The sequence below is a fragment of the Leptinotarsa decemlineata genome, unplaced genomic scaffold (genome assembly GCF_025532065.1).
Source record: "Leptinotarsa decemlineata unplaced genomic scaffold, Ldec_3_MD MMD2_tig00003192_RagTag_RagTag, whole genome shotgun sequence".
NCBI classification, from domain to species: Eukaryota; Metazoa; Arthropoda; class Insecta; order Coleoptera; family Chrysomelidae; genus Leptinotarsa; species Leptinotarsa decemlineata.
Window position 1 is genome coordinate 364046 of NW_027412582.1, and position 14550 is coordinate 378595.

Sequence of the window (14550 nt, forward strand, 5' to 3'; positions counted from 1 at the left end):
GATTTTCACTGGACCAATAATGACGGATTTTTCTATTGAAAATCCCTTCTCTCGAAAATTTCGATTCATCAGTCCAAATAATTGTATTTAAAAAAAGTGGATCTTCTTGAATGCGTGTCAACAACATTTCACAAAATTGTACTCTCTGTTGAGGATCTTGAGGCGTCATTGCTTGAATTTTGGTGAATTTATAATCATGCATTTTATGTCTTCGCAAGATTCTTTGAACCGATGAATATTTTATACCCAAATCTTCTTCAGCACTTCTTATCGATGACTCGGGAAATGCGTGAAAATATGCTAAGACATTAATCTGGTTGTCTTCGAAAGTTACGGGTCGAGGCAAGTTTCTTGGTGCTTTTATAGTTGATCCAAATGCATTGAAATTGTTCTGAATTCGTATAAATTTCTTGAGGTTCATTGGCGGTAGATTCGGATACATTTCATTGAACTTTCTACATGTTCTGCTGATAATTTTGTCACACTGTCTAAAAATAATAAACAAATTCATAAGAACTTCGTTTGAATAGTTTTGTTCCATCGTTTTGAAGGTATTTGCAACTTCTGAAGTGACGAAAATGTCGATATTATTAGGAGAATGTCACAACGCTACTGTCAAATAGTAATCATGGCCTGCTTACCAAATACCGAATGGAAATACCATTCTGAAGGGACATTTTCACAAATAAATGTTCATAAGTCCGAAACTTGACTAGTTAGGTATAGGTATGATATACATAGAAAGAAAGCAAATTTCAGCAGCTTTCCGAATTTTCAATAATATACAGGGTGTTCCATTTAAAATAATCAAATTTCAGCAACTTTTTCAAGCAAACGAAAAAACTGTATTTTTTTACCACCCTGTATTGAAGTAACGGAAATTAGGCTGACGTGTGGGAAGTGTCCAAGTATCACCTAACTCCAACCAAATTTCGATATCATAGTACTTCTTAACTAAAAGATATCGGCATTTTTAGAAGTCATGATTTTCGAAGAAAAAAATTGAAATTAATTTTTATTTCGAAAACGGTAACAGATAGATATAGGGAAATATCAAGAAAAGTTGTCGGGCAATTGTTGGAGATTCCAAAAATAATATTATATACAGAGTGTTCCATTTGAAAAATCAAAGTTGCTACTGCTTTCTAATAGAAGCGTCAACACCGCATTGTCGAAAATATCATAGTTGGCTAGAGAATGTCCGAATATGCCCTCCATTAAATTTTCGAAGTGATCCGTTGTCTGGTTCACCAGAAACGTCTAATGTGCCATCCACCGTGAATCAGCCTGTATTAATCTATACTAAAAATGCCTTCATCAACGAGAAATGTTTTTATGCCCTTTTCAAAACGTGTCTGTGATAAAATCTTGGAAGATTTCTGTAGATTGAATTCAGCATGTCGTATAAGATTACCACCACTTGTTTCATATTTATGAAAGTGGAAGTTAATTAAAAGAGTGCCCTTAATTTTATGAACCTCCAGCAGTGACTGAAAAATAAAAATCGATGGAAAGTCATGATTCCCAATTTTTTGAAAAATGGACGACATGTGTCCCGATATTCCACATTAGAAATTATCCTTGTTGCTTTTTTTGTGTAACAAATATCTTTCCAGCATAAGTAGAATTACCCCAAAGAAGTGTCCCGTTGCTAATGAACGAGTGGAAAAAGGCATAGTAGACAGCGAGAAGAGTGTCAATAAAAACAAATTTTCTTAATTGCCTCAACAGAAACAGATATTTGGATAATTTTGTGTTAATTCAACAATATGACATGTCCAATTAAGGGAGTCATCCAAAGTTATACCAAGTACTTGGGCTGTTTTTTTTTCCAGAAACATGTTATTGGAAGGAAATATCAGTATCTGGGTTTTTCCCGTATTACGTTTGAGAAGATTCGCATTGAACTATTTTTCAGCTTGAATTTCAGCAAGATTTTCCAATAAATTTTTGCAATTTTTGTCTGAGCAGACAATATATGTGTCATCGGCATAAACAACACATTCATGGGGCAGAACTTGGAAGAAAAGGTCATTTATAAATATTATAAGTAGAAGAGGTTTCAGCACAGATCCTTGCGAAACACCGTTTACTATAGGCTCTAAAGTAGACGTTCTATTGTCTCCTAGGTCAAAAAATTGCTTTCGATTTTGTAAATACGTTGTGACAAGGAAGAGAGCCATGCCTCTAACCCCATATTCATTCATTTTATGAAGTATTAAGTGGTGAGAGACACAGTCGAATGCCTTACTCAAGAGTTACAGCGCTATGCTGACCATTCTCAAAGCCGTCGACAATGTTTTTCACCACACGAACAACTGCTTGTACAGTAGAGCAAGACTTACGGAAACCATACTGATCAGGATTCAAGAGATTGTGTTTTTCAAAATAGAAATATAACCTGTTTTTGAGTAACATTTCAGAAAGTTTACCAAATATCGGCGCAATAGAGGTGGGTCGATGATTTTCAATGATATTCTTGTCACCTTTCTTCAAAACTGGAATGACATTACTGATTTTAAATTTACCTGAAAATGCTCCTTCACTTATGAAGATTCGTAGACGGTTTGAGAAAATTTATGTTAAAACCCCCAACAGTATAATCTTAGAAAATTTTTTACAAATAGAAAGTAAACAGTTTTCCTGAATATTCCTGAATATTACAATAGAATTTGAAATTAGCTTTCCAAAAATATATCACACTTGATGTTTTGCTAGAGCCATCTTTAAAACACAGAGCTTTTAGGTTTTTCCATGTAGGACTTTGAAAGTCTGATACTGATAACTGTCAATTTCTGCAACAGGACTGGTCACGTTTTGAAGGTCTGCATTACTTTATTAGTGGCAAAAAAGAGAAAATCTGAATCGACTGATCGACTGATCGAAAAACGACATGTTGTTTTTATTCATCAAAATCATGATAGTTCTGAAACGTTTCTTTAACAGCAACAATTACAAAATTTGAATCGTAATATTCCTCTTCAACCAGCAAGATTGTAGTTGACGTTTCTTGTTGTATCATCAAAGTAAAGGAAGACAATACCATAAGAAATAATGGATTCATACAAGGAAAAATATGCTGTTCGAAGAATTGCTTTTGAAACTTTTCTGGAGAGGATTCATAGTGAAAATAGATTTCTCATGAGTTTCTTTTGGAAGTTCATTTATGTGATGATCCCATTTAACTCACTGTCAAAATGAATTCCCAAAAATTTTACACTACTTTGTGAATTTGAGTAATTTTCCGTATTTCTTAGGGTGAATACCATATTTTGGGTTTTGTTTTTATTCAGATATAATTCGTTTGCATTGAACCACCTTTCAGCTTGTGACTGTGCTTCAGAGGATAATGTAAGTACCTCATCTAGAGTTTTAGCATTTGTTTGGATTGTAGTATCGTCTGCATATAAAATATATATCGGGTTCTTTCGATATGGTACGTCATTAATGAAAATTATGAATAATAGAGGTCCCAGAATAGATTCTTGCGGTACACCAGTTCTAATTTTTTCTTGTTGATAGAGAATTGCCCACTTTCACAGTTCAAAATCGATTTTCTAAGTATGAGTTGATCGACTTTATACTGTTGTTATAAAAATTATTCAGTTTAATTTATTCAAGAGAATTTCATGTGATACACAATCAAATGCCCACTGACTAATAAGAAATGCTTTGCTTCGGTCACAAATAGTTATTTATGTATCAAGGGAATTAGGAGGGCCTTAATTACCGATGGCAAAGTTTGCGTCCCGAGGGCCTCTGGCCCGAGGGACAGCAACTGCCTGAGGTTATTAAGGCTCATTAATTCCCGTGGTACATAGATAATTTTATTTCTGACCGATTTCAATAAAATTTTGTTCATTTTTGAAACGGAAAAATGTACCAATTCATTACCTTCCCGGTATATTTGAATCAGGTTCCGTTGATTATAGTAGAGTTTTCTTGTTGCTAGGTTATTGCTATGTTACTTGTTTATAAACAGAACTTTGTTATCAAGCTGTGTTTGCGGTGAAAACGTGTTTTCTACATCAAATATAATGGAGGATATTTTGAAAAAAGCTGAACAAGCAAGAGAATCATTAATTCTATCGAAAAGTGAAGCCGTATACCAAAAAGAATACAAGATATATCTGGACTGGCTGACACGGAAAAATGTTATGCCAAAAGATGTCACTGAAACTGTATTTCTGGCATATTTTCAAGAACTGGTAAGGAATTTTCTATGTTTTTCTGTAGATTTGGTAGTAATTGTGTTTAATCGTTTCAGTCAGAAACGTATAGTCCGAATTCTTTATGGACTAAATGGTCAATGCTAAAATCGATGGTGACTATACATGAGAAACGAGATATCACCAAGTTCAATGAACTACAGGCTTTTTTGAAACAGAAGAGTAAGAGTTATAAGCCGAAAAAGTCTGCTGTTTTATCTCCTAAAGATGTTATCAGATTCCTAAAGGACGCTCCTAATGATATTCATTTATTGCATAAGGTAATTTTTTTCTTATTTTTCTTTTTGTGTGTATTTATTTCCTTTTTTTTGTTATAGGTTGTTTTGATTATGGGTTATTTTGGAGGATGCAGAAGCCAGGAACTTTTGAATATGAAGATATCGGATATAGAGGACCGGGATTCCGTTATGGTAGTGAACGTACCGGAAAGTAAAACTGGTGTATCGAAGAAATTTACAGTTGTGGATGAAAAAGAGTTCTCCGCTTTGCCTTTATTAAGACTTTATATGTCTTTGCGTCCTAAAGGTATTGAACGATTTTTTTTGAGCTTCCGACAAAATGAATGTACATCTCAGCCAATTGGAAAAAACATGTTTGGGAAAATCCCCAGCAAAATCGCAATGTATTTAGGATTGCCAAACTCATCTTCCTATACGGGACATTGCCTTCGTCGCACTTCTGCTACTGCTCTAGCCAATGCAGGAGCAACTATGACTAACTTAAAAAGACACGGAGGTTGGAAAAGTTCCACGGTGGCGGAGGGGTATTTGGAGGATAGCATCGAATTGAGAAATAAAACGGCGCGTATGTTGTCTACTTTGTCATCAGAAGAGGCAGGTACCTCGACTGTAGTGAACAGAAGCTCCAGCCATACAAAAGAAGAAATTGTTTCCAGTGGCGGAAGTAATTTTCAGGGAACATTTCGAAATTGTACATTAATTATTTGCAATGACGTGAATAAATAAAATATGGTTCAGTTTTCATTTCTATTTATTTTTACTTGTGAAAGGTAGAGGGAATTATAAAATCTATAATGTCCCAAGGGAGTTGTGACCCTCTTTATTGATAGCGTAACTATGACGATATAAGCTTATAATATCCGGGTCAGAAATAAAAGTTATTTCTGTATACTCTAGTTTTTCAAAAGTTGTTGTTATTTTGTTGCTAAGATCTAGTATCGCCATTACAGTGTCTCAACCATCTGTGAAGATGTTATAATTGTCAAAATGATGTACAATTTTTAGAGCTATACATTTTTCAATGTATAAAATAGACTGTCATATCCCATCTTTTCATTATTCCCATACTTCGTTGCGAATGTGTTGGAAAATTGAACAAAAACCATTACTTGAAAAATTTGTTTATCGCTCAAATGAAAATTTGACAGCTTTCAGTAAAGATTTGCATTCTGTTTCATCGCCGCATCGTTCAAAACATACTTGATCAAAGTGCACTTCTCAAAGTCTACATGAAAAAACCTAAAAGCTCCGTATTTCAAAGATGACTCTAGCAAAAAATCAAGTGTGGTACATTTTTGAAAAGGTTATTTAGAGTTCTATTGAAATATGCAGAAATATACAGAATGTTTCATTGAAAAATGGTTTTCCATCAAAAATTATTGATATCCCTTTTGAAAACATGAGTTTTTCACACCATTATATCCTACGTAAATGTGTTCATAGAAACAAGAAATTTCTGACAGTAAAAAAGTCGCAGTAACTTTTTGAAAATGCACATTTTCGAAAAAATGCTGTTACTCAGAAACTCAGTGAAATCAAAGTGAACTGAATAGTTCACGTTGATGTTACTTTATAACTAACTATCATTTCAGCTTCTACTATCTGAAGCTTCGAAAAGTTCTCGGGTAGATCGGCGAACAAAGTAACGTAAATCAGGAACGTGAGTGTCTTCAGTGCACCGAACTCAGTTACTTCCAACTAGTCTGAATTTAATATCACCTTTTCGGATAAAAATCTGAACACATAGTAAATATTTGTCGGAATGAGGGTTGTAAAAGGGCAACCGATCTCCTAAATGGGGGATACGCAGAGACATTCCGGTAGTCAACTTTTTCGCATTTCCTATCGATTCGGTTCGTATGTGGGAAATGGGCGACTTCGTAGAAAAACAATTTTCTTTCCGCTTGGGTTTCTTTGCCAACGGAAAATTTTAAAATGTATGCTACCGAGAGGGATTACGCTAAAAAGAAGTAACGAGGTTTCTCCGTTACGACTTGGCTCAACCTTATTTGGGGAATAACGATTTTTGCTACGTGAATGTTTGTTGCTTTTTCATTTAGTTAGAAATAGATCAAATGTGATACTTACAAATGACGAGGAGTCGTAAAATATTGAAAAGAAAACTTAAATTCACAACAAATTCAAATGAAATATTTTTAGAAGAAAGTCTGCGGGAGTAGCAACGATGCGGTGAACTTCAAATCATTTTGTATGATTTCATTAGGATTTTTCCGAGACTGTGTATCCTTGGGGAAACGAAAGTTTAATTAAATTTGAATTTCGACGAAGTGTCAATATGGGGCTTCCACTGCAGAGGATTCACTAAATTAAGAAACAGCTTTATTTCTTTGAGACGAGTTTCTCGAATGACAGTATGCTGAAATACAATTGTTGATATATTATAAGCACTCTGTCAGAATGAAATATAAATCATTTCAGAATTCTCTTGGGAGATTACGGTATATACAGAATTATTCAAAAAGGTTATGATGTGGTCCTTGTAGAAAGACATTGAAATAAAAGTTAATTTCCACCATTCAGGAATAAATTTTCATGTGCACAGAAATATTTAATGAAATAAGCAAGCTTTTTTGGAGGTTGAGTAACAGCAACTGCATTGAAAAATTGAGGGATACTTATTCCACTGCAAGAGCTAATTACATTAGATATCACTTTATTTCCTACAGGCATTCATCCAATTACAGGAAATGTACAGAGGTGTTCATAAAAAATATATGCAAAAATTTTTACTTATAAAAAAAATTAGCTACAGCTAATTACAATCACTTCGTGTCATGTCAGGACGTTTATCTATTTTACCAACACATGTCGCATTCCATTTATTGAAGAATTCATTAGCCATTCCAAAATTATCGTATATTTTGAGGTGCAGCCCTACTTGGCATGACGAACAGGGATTACAAAATATCGATGACGAATTAAGAAGGATGCTGGAACTCATTACTAATAACCGTATCGAAGACGAAACTTGGTTACAGGCATCACTTCCAGTTTCTAGAGGAGGATTAGGAATTCGTTCAGCCACTTCACTCGCTTTGCCATCATTTCTGTCCTCATTTTGCAGTGTTTCCGATCTGATAGAAATTATCTTACAATACCCAAAGCCAATATCTGATTGTGTTTTTGATCGAGGAAAATCTCTTTGGGAATCTAGAACTGGCCAAACAATGAAAATTGAAGACATGAAAAAGCAGAGGGCATGGGATAAACCATTACTAGATCAAGCAACTAGTATTTTACTGAAGACAGCTTCTGACACTTCAAAAAATAAGGCTCGTCTTCTCGCAGTAACTGTGAAAGAATCTGGTGCTTGGTTAAATGCTGTTCCTATAGCATCACTTGGGACTCTATTAGATGACGACTCTTTCAGACTTGCCATCGGATTTCGACTTGGTACACCACTGTGTGTTCAACACTTTTGTAAATGTGGTGCATTTGTGGATGAATCGGGTACTCATGGGTTGAGCTGCCGTTTTAGCGCTGGTCGTTTATCTCGCCACTATGCAATTAATGATCTAATCAAAAGGGCTTTAACTTCAGCAAAAATTCCTGCGATTTTAGAACCCATAGGCACAAGTCGAGACGACGGAAAACGGCCGGATGGTATGACACTTGTTCCATGGAAAAATGGTAAATCTATTGTTTGGGACTTTACTTGTGTAGATACATTAGCAACTTGCCATCTTCCTGCTACTTCTGCGAAAGCCGGTGCTGCTGCTTCTTTACGAGAAAGTTCCAAACTACGGAAATATCAGAATTTGGGAAATAATTATATCTTTCGCCCAATAGCTATTGAAACCTTTGGTGTTTTTGGCCCTGAAGCCTTATCTTTCATCAATGAAATTGGAAAAAAGGTAACCTATGAAACCCACGAATCAAGAGCCACATCTTTTCTCATACAGAAAATTAGTATTGCCATCCAAAGAGAAAATGCAGCTTCGTTTTTCGATACTCTCCCTGATTCCAAAAAACTTGATGAAATTTACTTGTTTCCTGAAAACCAATTTTATAAAGAAAAGAGAGGTAATAAGAAACCACTTCATGAAATTAAAATAAAAGCAAATGGAAAAAATACTTTCTCTCAGCAAAATTCTCAAATGGGTTTCAAAGATATTTCGGATTGTTCAGTGATAAATTCTTCAGTCAAAACCTTTGGGTTGAATGGTTTAAAAAATATTGGTAACACCTGTTTCATGAACAGCGTAATTCAATGTTTATCAAATACGAGATGGTTATTGGAATATTTGAAAAAGGATGAATTCATGAAAGATATCAATACTAGTATTTCTAGTATGAAGGGTGCTTTAATAAAATCGTTTGCAGAAGTCATCAAGGAGTTGTGGTCAGAAGATTCATTTGATAAAGTAGTAGATACAGCCTCCATAAAAAATCAGATTCAAAGTTTTGCTCCTCGATTCATAGGTAATTCCCATCAAGACGCCCAGGAGTTTCTCCGTTATCTTTTAGAAGGATTACATGAAGAGGTTAATATAATTAATGAGAAACCTAAACCAATCTTAACGGAGATTGACGAAAAATTGAGCGACAGCGAAAATGCACAAGAGTCATGACTCACATATTTGAGGATGCATAACTCTAAGATTGTAGATAATTTCGTTGGCCAATTGAAATCCACGATGAAATGCACACACTGTGGATACTCTTCAGTAACATTTGATCCTTTCTGGGATTTGTCTCTCTCCATACCACAAAGAACCGACCAATTGAGTTTGTGGCAATGCTTAGATTATTTTACAAGAGAAGAAACTTTGGATGGAATTGAAAAACCGACGTGTTCGAAATGCAAGGAAAGGAGAAAATGCATAAAGTCCCTATCAATCCACAAGTTTCCGTATATTTTAGTAATACATTTAAAAAGATTCTCTCCAACGGAAAGTAGAGGCAAATTGAATGATATCATCGAATTTCCTCTAGAAGGATTGGATATGGACAATTTTGCAGGAGAAAATGTGGCTACTTGTTATAATCTATATGCACTTTTAAATCACAGTGGGACTACTAACAGAGGACATTATACAGCATACTGCAGACACCCGTATACTAGCGCGTGGCACAAATACAACGATTCACACGTGTCACCAATTTCACCAAAGTCGCTTGTGAGTGGAGAAGCATACGTCCTCTTTTATGTAAAGGATGGAACAAAGTCGCGCCTTTAAGATAACCGAGAGAAAGTTTAACTTTTAGTTTCTTCAATTTTGTAATTTTTTTTTTCAACTTCTCATTTTAGTACATGAATATATGAATATTAGGTAAAAGCTACAGCTTAAATAAACTGAATAGAAGTAGAAGATATTACAAGAAGAAAAGTGAAGAAGGTAACAGTTGGAAGGTTTTACTGTGAATACATTTTAAAATATGACTTGAAGAACTATCATCAATATCGCACATAATCTGGGTCACAAGATGCTTTTTTTGAAACTTCCGTCCAAGGGCACCGAAAATTATGATCCAGGGCTCATTCCATTGGGAATGACCTCCAGCAACTTTTTTTGAAATTTCAAGAGGGTCTCGAAAACATTGCAGAAGTTATAAACAATTTCCAGTTCATCAAGAAATGCTATAAGGAATTTCCACAATAGCCATGTTTGGGCTGAATAAAATCTACATGAGGTATAGTCGGAGTAAACGATATTGTGCACACTCAAAATTGGCGGCACTCTTGAAGGCCAAAAAAACCAATACATAGAAATGAACCGGCTGCAAACTCGTCTACGTGCACTGTAGAATTGGCGGTTCGTATTGGATGATTTTTACTAAACGAGTTTCATTTTTTATTTTTATTCATTTATTTGAAAATAGGAAATCCTAATATAAATAGAAGTCCAAAAAGGTAAAAATGGTATATAAAAAATATTAAAATAGTATAAAAATTCTTCTAACAATAATAGAAATAGAAATGTGTTCCTGAGAATATTGTCCCATAACACTGAACGAATCAGGAGTATAGTTAGTTCCATATTACAATTATACTAGGGCATAAAAACAATTATTCGAGTGATTGTGTGAAGAGTCATAAAATTAAATTTGAAGTCATGTTACAGTGAGGAATAGAAATCGAGGAATGTGAGAATGGATATCCATGCAATTCGGGAATGTGGGGATGGTTATCGCCGTCGTTTCATCAATGTTCAGATCAGGAACTGATCGCGATTTGAGTGTTGAAATTTGATATTGGTGCAGTTATTATTACTTAAAATTGTTGTTATATGTTCAAAATGTGGCGTCCTTGGACAAATACTGATAGTAATAACAAGTGTGATAACAACGCAGACTTTTTCCAGTGTGGTGATTCCAAAAACGATTGTAAATAATGCGAAAAAAGAATACCAGTGAATAAGATTCCGATGCATTTGAATATTGAAACAGAGAGTATTTTTCAATGTATATAAGAATTTAAATCTCAAGTTTGGTTTCGACGGAAACAAACTATTATTACAAGCAGCATCAAATTTGACCGAAATTCCTTTCTCAACTGTACGTAAAATAGTCAAAAACAAACCTTATGAACGCAAGACGCGATGTGATACAAGATTACCAAAACCTTTAGATGTTCATCTAATAAAATCATTAAAAAAACAATATAGTAAAGAAAAAAGAAAGAGAAGTTCATATTTTGCTTTGTTCCACTCACATATGAATTATGGCATAATTTTGTGGGGTAATTCCTCTCACTCCATTAAAATTTTCAGACTTCAGAAAAAAGCAGTCAGAATATTGATGAATGCCAATTATAGAGATCACTGTAAGCCGCTTTTCAAAAAAATGGGTATACTACCACTACCATGGGTATTCATATATAGTCAATTACTTGAAATCCTTAGAAATAAATCAAACTATTCGCAGCATCAGGATATTCATCATCATGCTACAAGAAATGCAGATCTGTTCATACAGTCTCGATACAAACTCACAAAGTCTATTGAAAATTCATTGAATATCAATCTCTACAATCATCTTTCTAATTCCTTCAAAGTGCTCAAACAAAGCTCCTTCAAAAACAGAGTCAGAACTATTCTCCTAGAAAACTGTTTTATAGTACTCAGGGTTATTTAAGTACTTCAATTATGTGGATTTACATTTGATTTTATTTCATCTGATATGTGAAGCTCATGTTTATACATAATATTTGTTTTTTGACACTTTCAAAAATTTTACACTGATTTTTATAATGGTCAAAATAATCTTTCATGTTATTCACAATTTATGATTCAATATTTACAACTTGTGACTAGGTTTTTCTCTCTTCTATGTATATTTTAACTGACTTGCAACAAACATTCAAGTGTAAAGTTGTCAAATAAATATATCTATTTAACTATCTATCTAAATAACAACAATACAAATAACTAAATATAGACAAGAACAACGGCAAATTTTCTATTTGGATGGAACTTGGTATGACACTCACGACACAGTTACGAAAGGGTGGACTGATGGTTCGAGAATGTGTACGCCTAACATGCCTGCAAACCAAGGATCACACTGATCATTGTGCATTGCGGATGAAGTAGAGGATGGGTTCCGAATTCTTTGAAATTATGTGAAAAAAAAAATTGAGAACTACAATGTTGACTATCATAAGAACATGGAAGCTAATATTTTCGAGGAATGGTTTGAAAATGCATTGATCCCAGATGCGAATAGTGTAATGGTTCTTGATAACGCTTCCTGTCATTCACGAAAGCTCATCAAAGTACCGAATAAACATTCGAGGAAAGAGGAAATACAAAGTTTTTTAATGGATAACAATTGGTATTCTGAAGATTACAATACCAAAAATCAACTGCTTGTTACAGACAAAAACATTTGAAAAATTGTATATCCCTGAGAGTATTGCTGAAAAGTGTTGACACACCATACTGCGCTGATTTGGGGAAAATTTAAATAAAGCATCAGGCGTTAAAATTATTTTCCAAAATTTGATAGAAGGTAAGAGAGCTGATTAAAGAAGAAATATCCAATATCATCGTAGAAGAATGACAGAAAAGGATTAGAAAATTAGTTTTAGTTGAGAGAGACTATATGGACACTATATGGACTATATGGACACTTCCATATTAATGGTGAAAATGAATTCATTATTGATTTAAATGACGACAGTGTTAATGAAACAAAGAAAATGGAAAAGGAATTATCAGAAGCCTGTTATTTGCATCCCTACTTTCCCACTCACGAAATAAATTAGTTAGCTTCCTAATTATATTATTGAAGGGGAGCTGTTGGTAGTTAGGTTGCACTATATCGTTTACTTGAACTATATCAGTGGAGATTTGTATTCTGTTTCATCGCTGCATCGTCCTAAGCCTATTTAATCAAAGTTTGCGTTTCAAAGTCTACGTAAAAAAATCTTAAAGCTGTAACTTTAAACTTTAAAGTTGAGTCTGCTACATTTTTGGAAATTCAGTCTCATGTTCTATAGAAATACGCAGCAACATAAAGGTTGTTCTATTAAAAACATAGTTTTCCATCAATAACTATTGATAACTCATTTGAAAAAATAAGTTTATTACACCATTTGATTCCACATAGAAAATTGCTTTGGAAATTTTTTCACAGAAACCAAAAATTTTTGACAGGAAAAAAATACAGCAATTTTTTGACAATGCATATTTTTGAAAAACATGCTGTGACTCAGAAACGATGATAGATATCGATATGCTGTTTTCACCATTGAGATTATCATAAAATTTGATTTTTAGACACATTCATCAGTTTTCATCTATCTAGTTGGAAAACAGAGGGTTTCCTTTCAAAAGTGTCCAATTTGGCCCACTATGTGCATCAAATTGGAAATTTCTGGAATGATTTCTTTTCAAATGAAAATATACTCGTAGTCTATCGAATCGAGAAAGTACATACCGATACACTTGATGCATTTTTTCAAAACAGATTTATGGTGTGTTCACTGAAGAGGATAGATATAAAACGCTTGAGATAATGTGTAGTGTACGAAAACGAGTAGTGAATTTGACAATCAATAGATAAGTTGCAATTACGTGGATTGATTCTAAATACTCAGCAACCAATATATATCCATAATGGACATGCGAATTCAATATTTAAACACGAACGTAGTGATATCGGAATCAAATGGATTAGTCCATCCATTACCACTCGAGCAATTGTGGAGTTATTTATGCACAACCAAATGGGAAACACATTTTTGGAGATACAACGTGAACTAGATTATATGAAACTCGTATTTTTTGCCAAGAACTTCCCAACTAGATTTCCCAGGTGCAAAACTTTATTGATTTCAAACGGGGTAATGAAAACGCAACTTTTTCATTTTTTCAGGTAGGTATTTTTTCAGGTAGGTATCTTTCTTAAACAAAACATTTCTATTCACAGATACCAAAAGCTCAAGTATTAACAGATTTCATTCATCTTTCCGTTTCAAAGCTTCGAGAGACTCTAACAAATTAGCTAGATTCTACTCCCCAAGTGGCCCTATAAAAAAATCAATGGAAGTGAATCTGGAGACCAGGCAGGCCATTCTATAGATATACACATATCTAACCAATCTCTTACTGGGTCTGCAAATTGGAGTGGTACCACATCTTATTGAAATCACAACTGTTTTTTGAAGATATCGTAGTTGGTTTTCATGATGTGTGTTATTGTCGTATTAAAATCATCCTCTGATATGGTTTTCAATGATTTCCAACATATGTGATAGAAAAAAGTGCACTCCTACCTATGATGTTTGCTCATAGTTTCACAAAATTGTATGCTAAGGTTGACATCACCCTGGTTGACCTTTCCAACCAGTCTATACCCTGAATAGTAGAATAATAAAAAAAACGAGTTCTTTTTTGATCGAAACCACTCACATGCTTCATCAATGCATGTATAAGAGAAGGTACTTTTCCAGATAAATTTAAAATCAGTAAGATCATTCCAATTTTCAAAAAGGACGATATAAACCTCCTTGAAAATCATCGACCCATCTCCATAGTCCCTATATTTGTCAAAATTTTTGAAATTATTCTTAAAAAACGACTATATCTCTACTTATGTTAACAATCTCCTTAACA

At 34.0% G+C, this 14550-nt stretch overlaps 2 protein-coding genes across 3 annotated transcripts in view; both read left to right on the top strand.

The window, feature by feature from the left end:
* The window catches only part of Lar (tyrosine-protein phosphatase Lar), a 351016-nt gene that overhangs the window by 22234 nt on the left and 314232 nt on the right, over positions 1–14550 (top strand). The window lies entirely within an intron of this gene.
* On the top strand, positions 3961–5194 carry LOC141483181 (uncharacterized). Its single transcript, XM_074177655.1, has 3 exons — positions 3961–4208; positions 4268–4489; positions 4547–5194. Exons 1-3 carry the CDS (start codon positions 4038–4040, stop codon positions 5192–5194), a joined length of 1041 nt encoding a protein of 346 aa, XP_074033756.1. The 5' UTR covers positions 3961–4037.

Excerpts from the sequence above, each read along its gene's own strand:
- LOC141483181 (XM_074177655.1), top strand. The coding sequence starts at position 4,038 with ATGGAGGATATTTTGAAAAAAGCTGAACAAGCAAGAGAATCATTAATT. Across the intron at positions 4,209-4,267 it reads TGGCATATTTTCAAGAACTG|TCAGAAACGTATAGTCCGAA; the intron begins GTAAGGAATTTT and ends TAATCGTTTCAG. Across the intron at positions 4,490-4,546 it reads ATATTCATTTATTGCATAAG|GTTGTTTTGATTATGGGTTA; the intron begins GTAATTTTTTTC and ends TTTTTGTTATAG.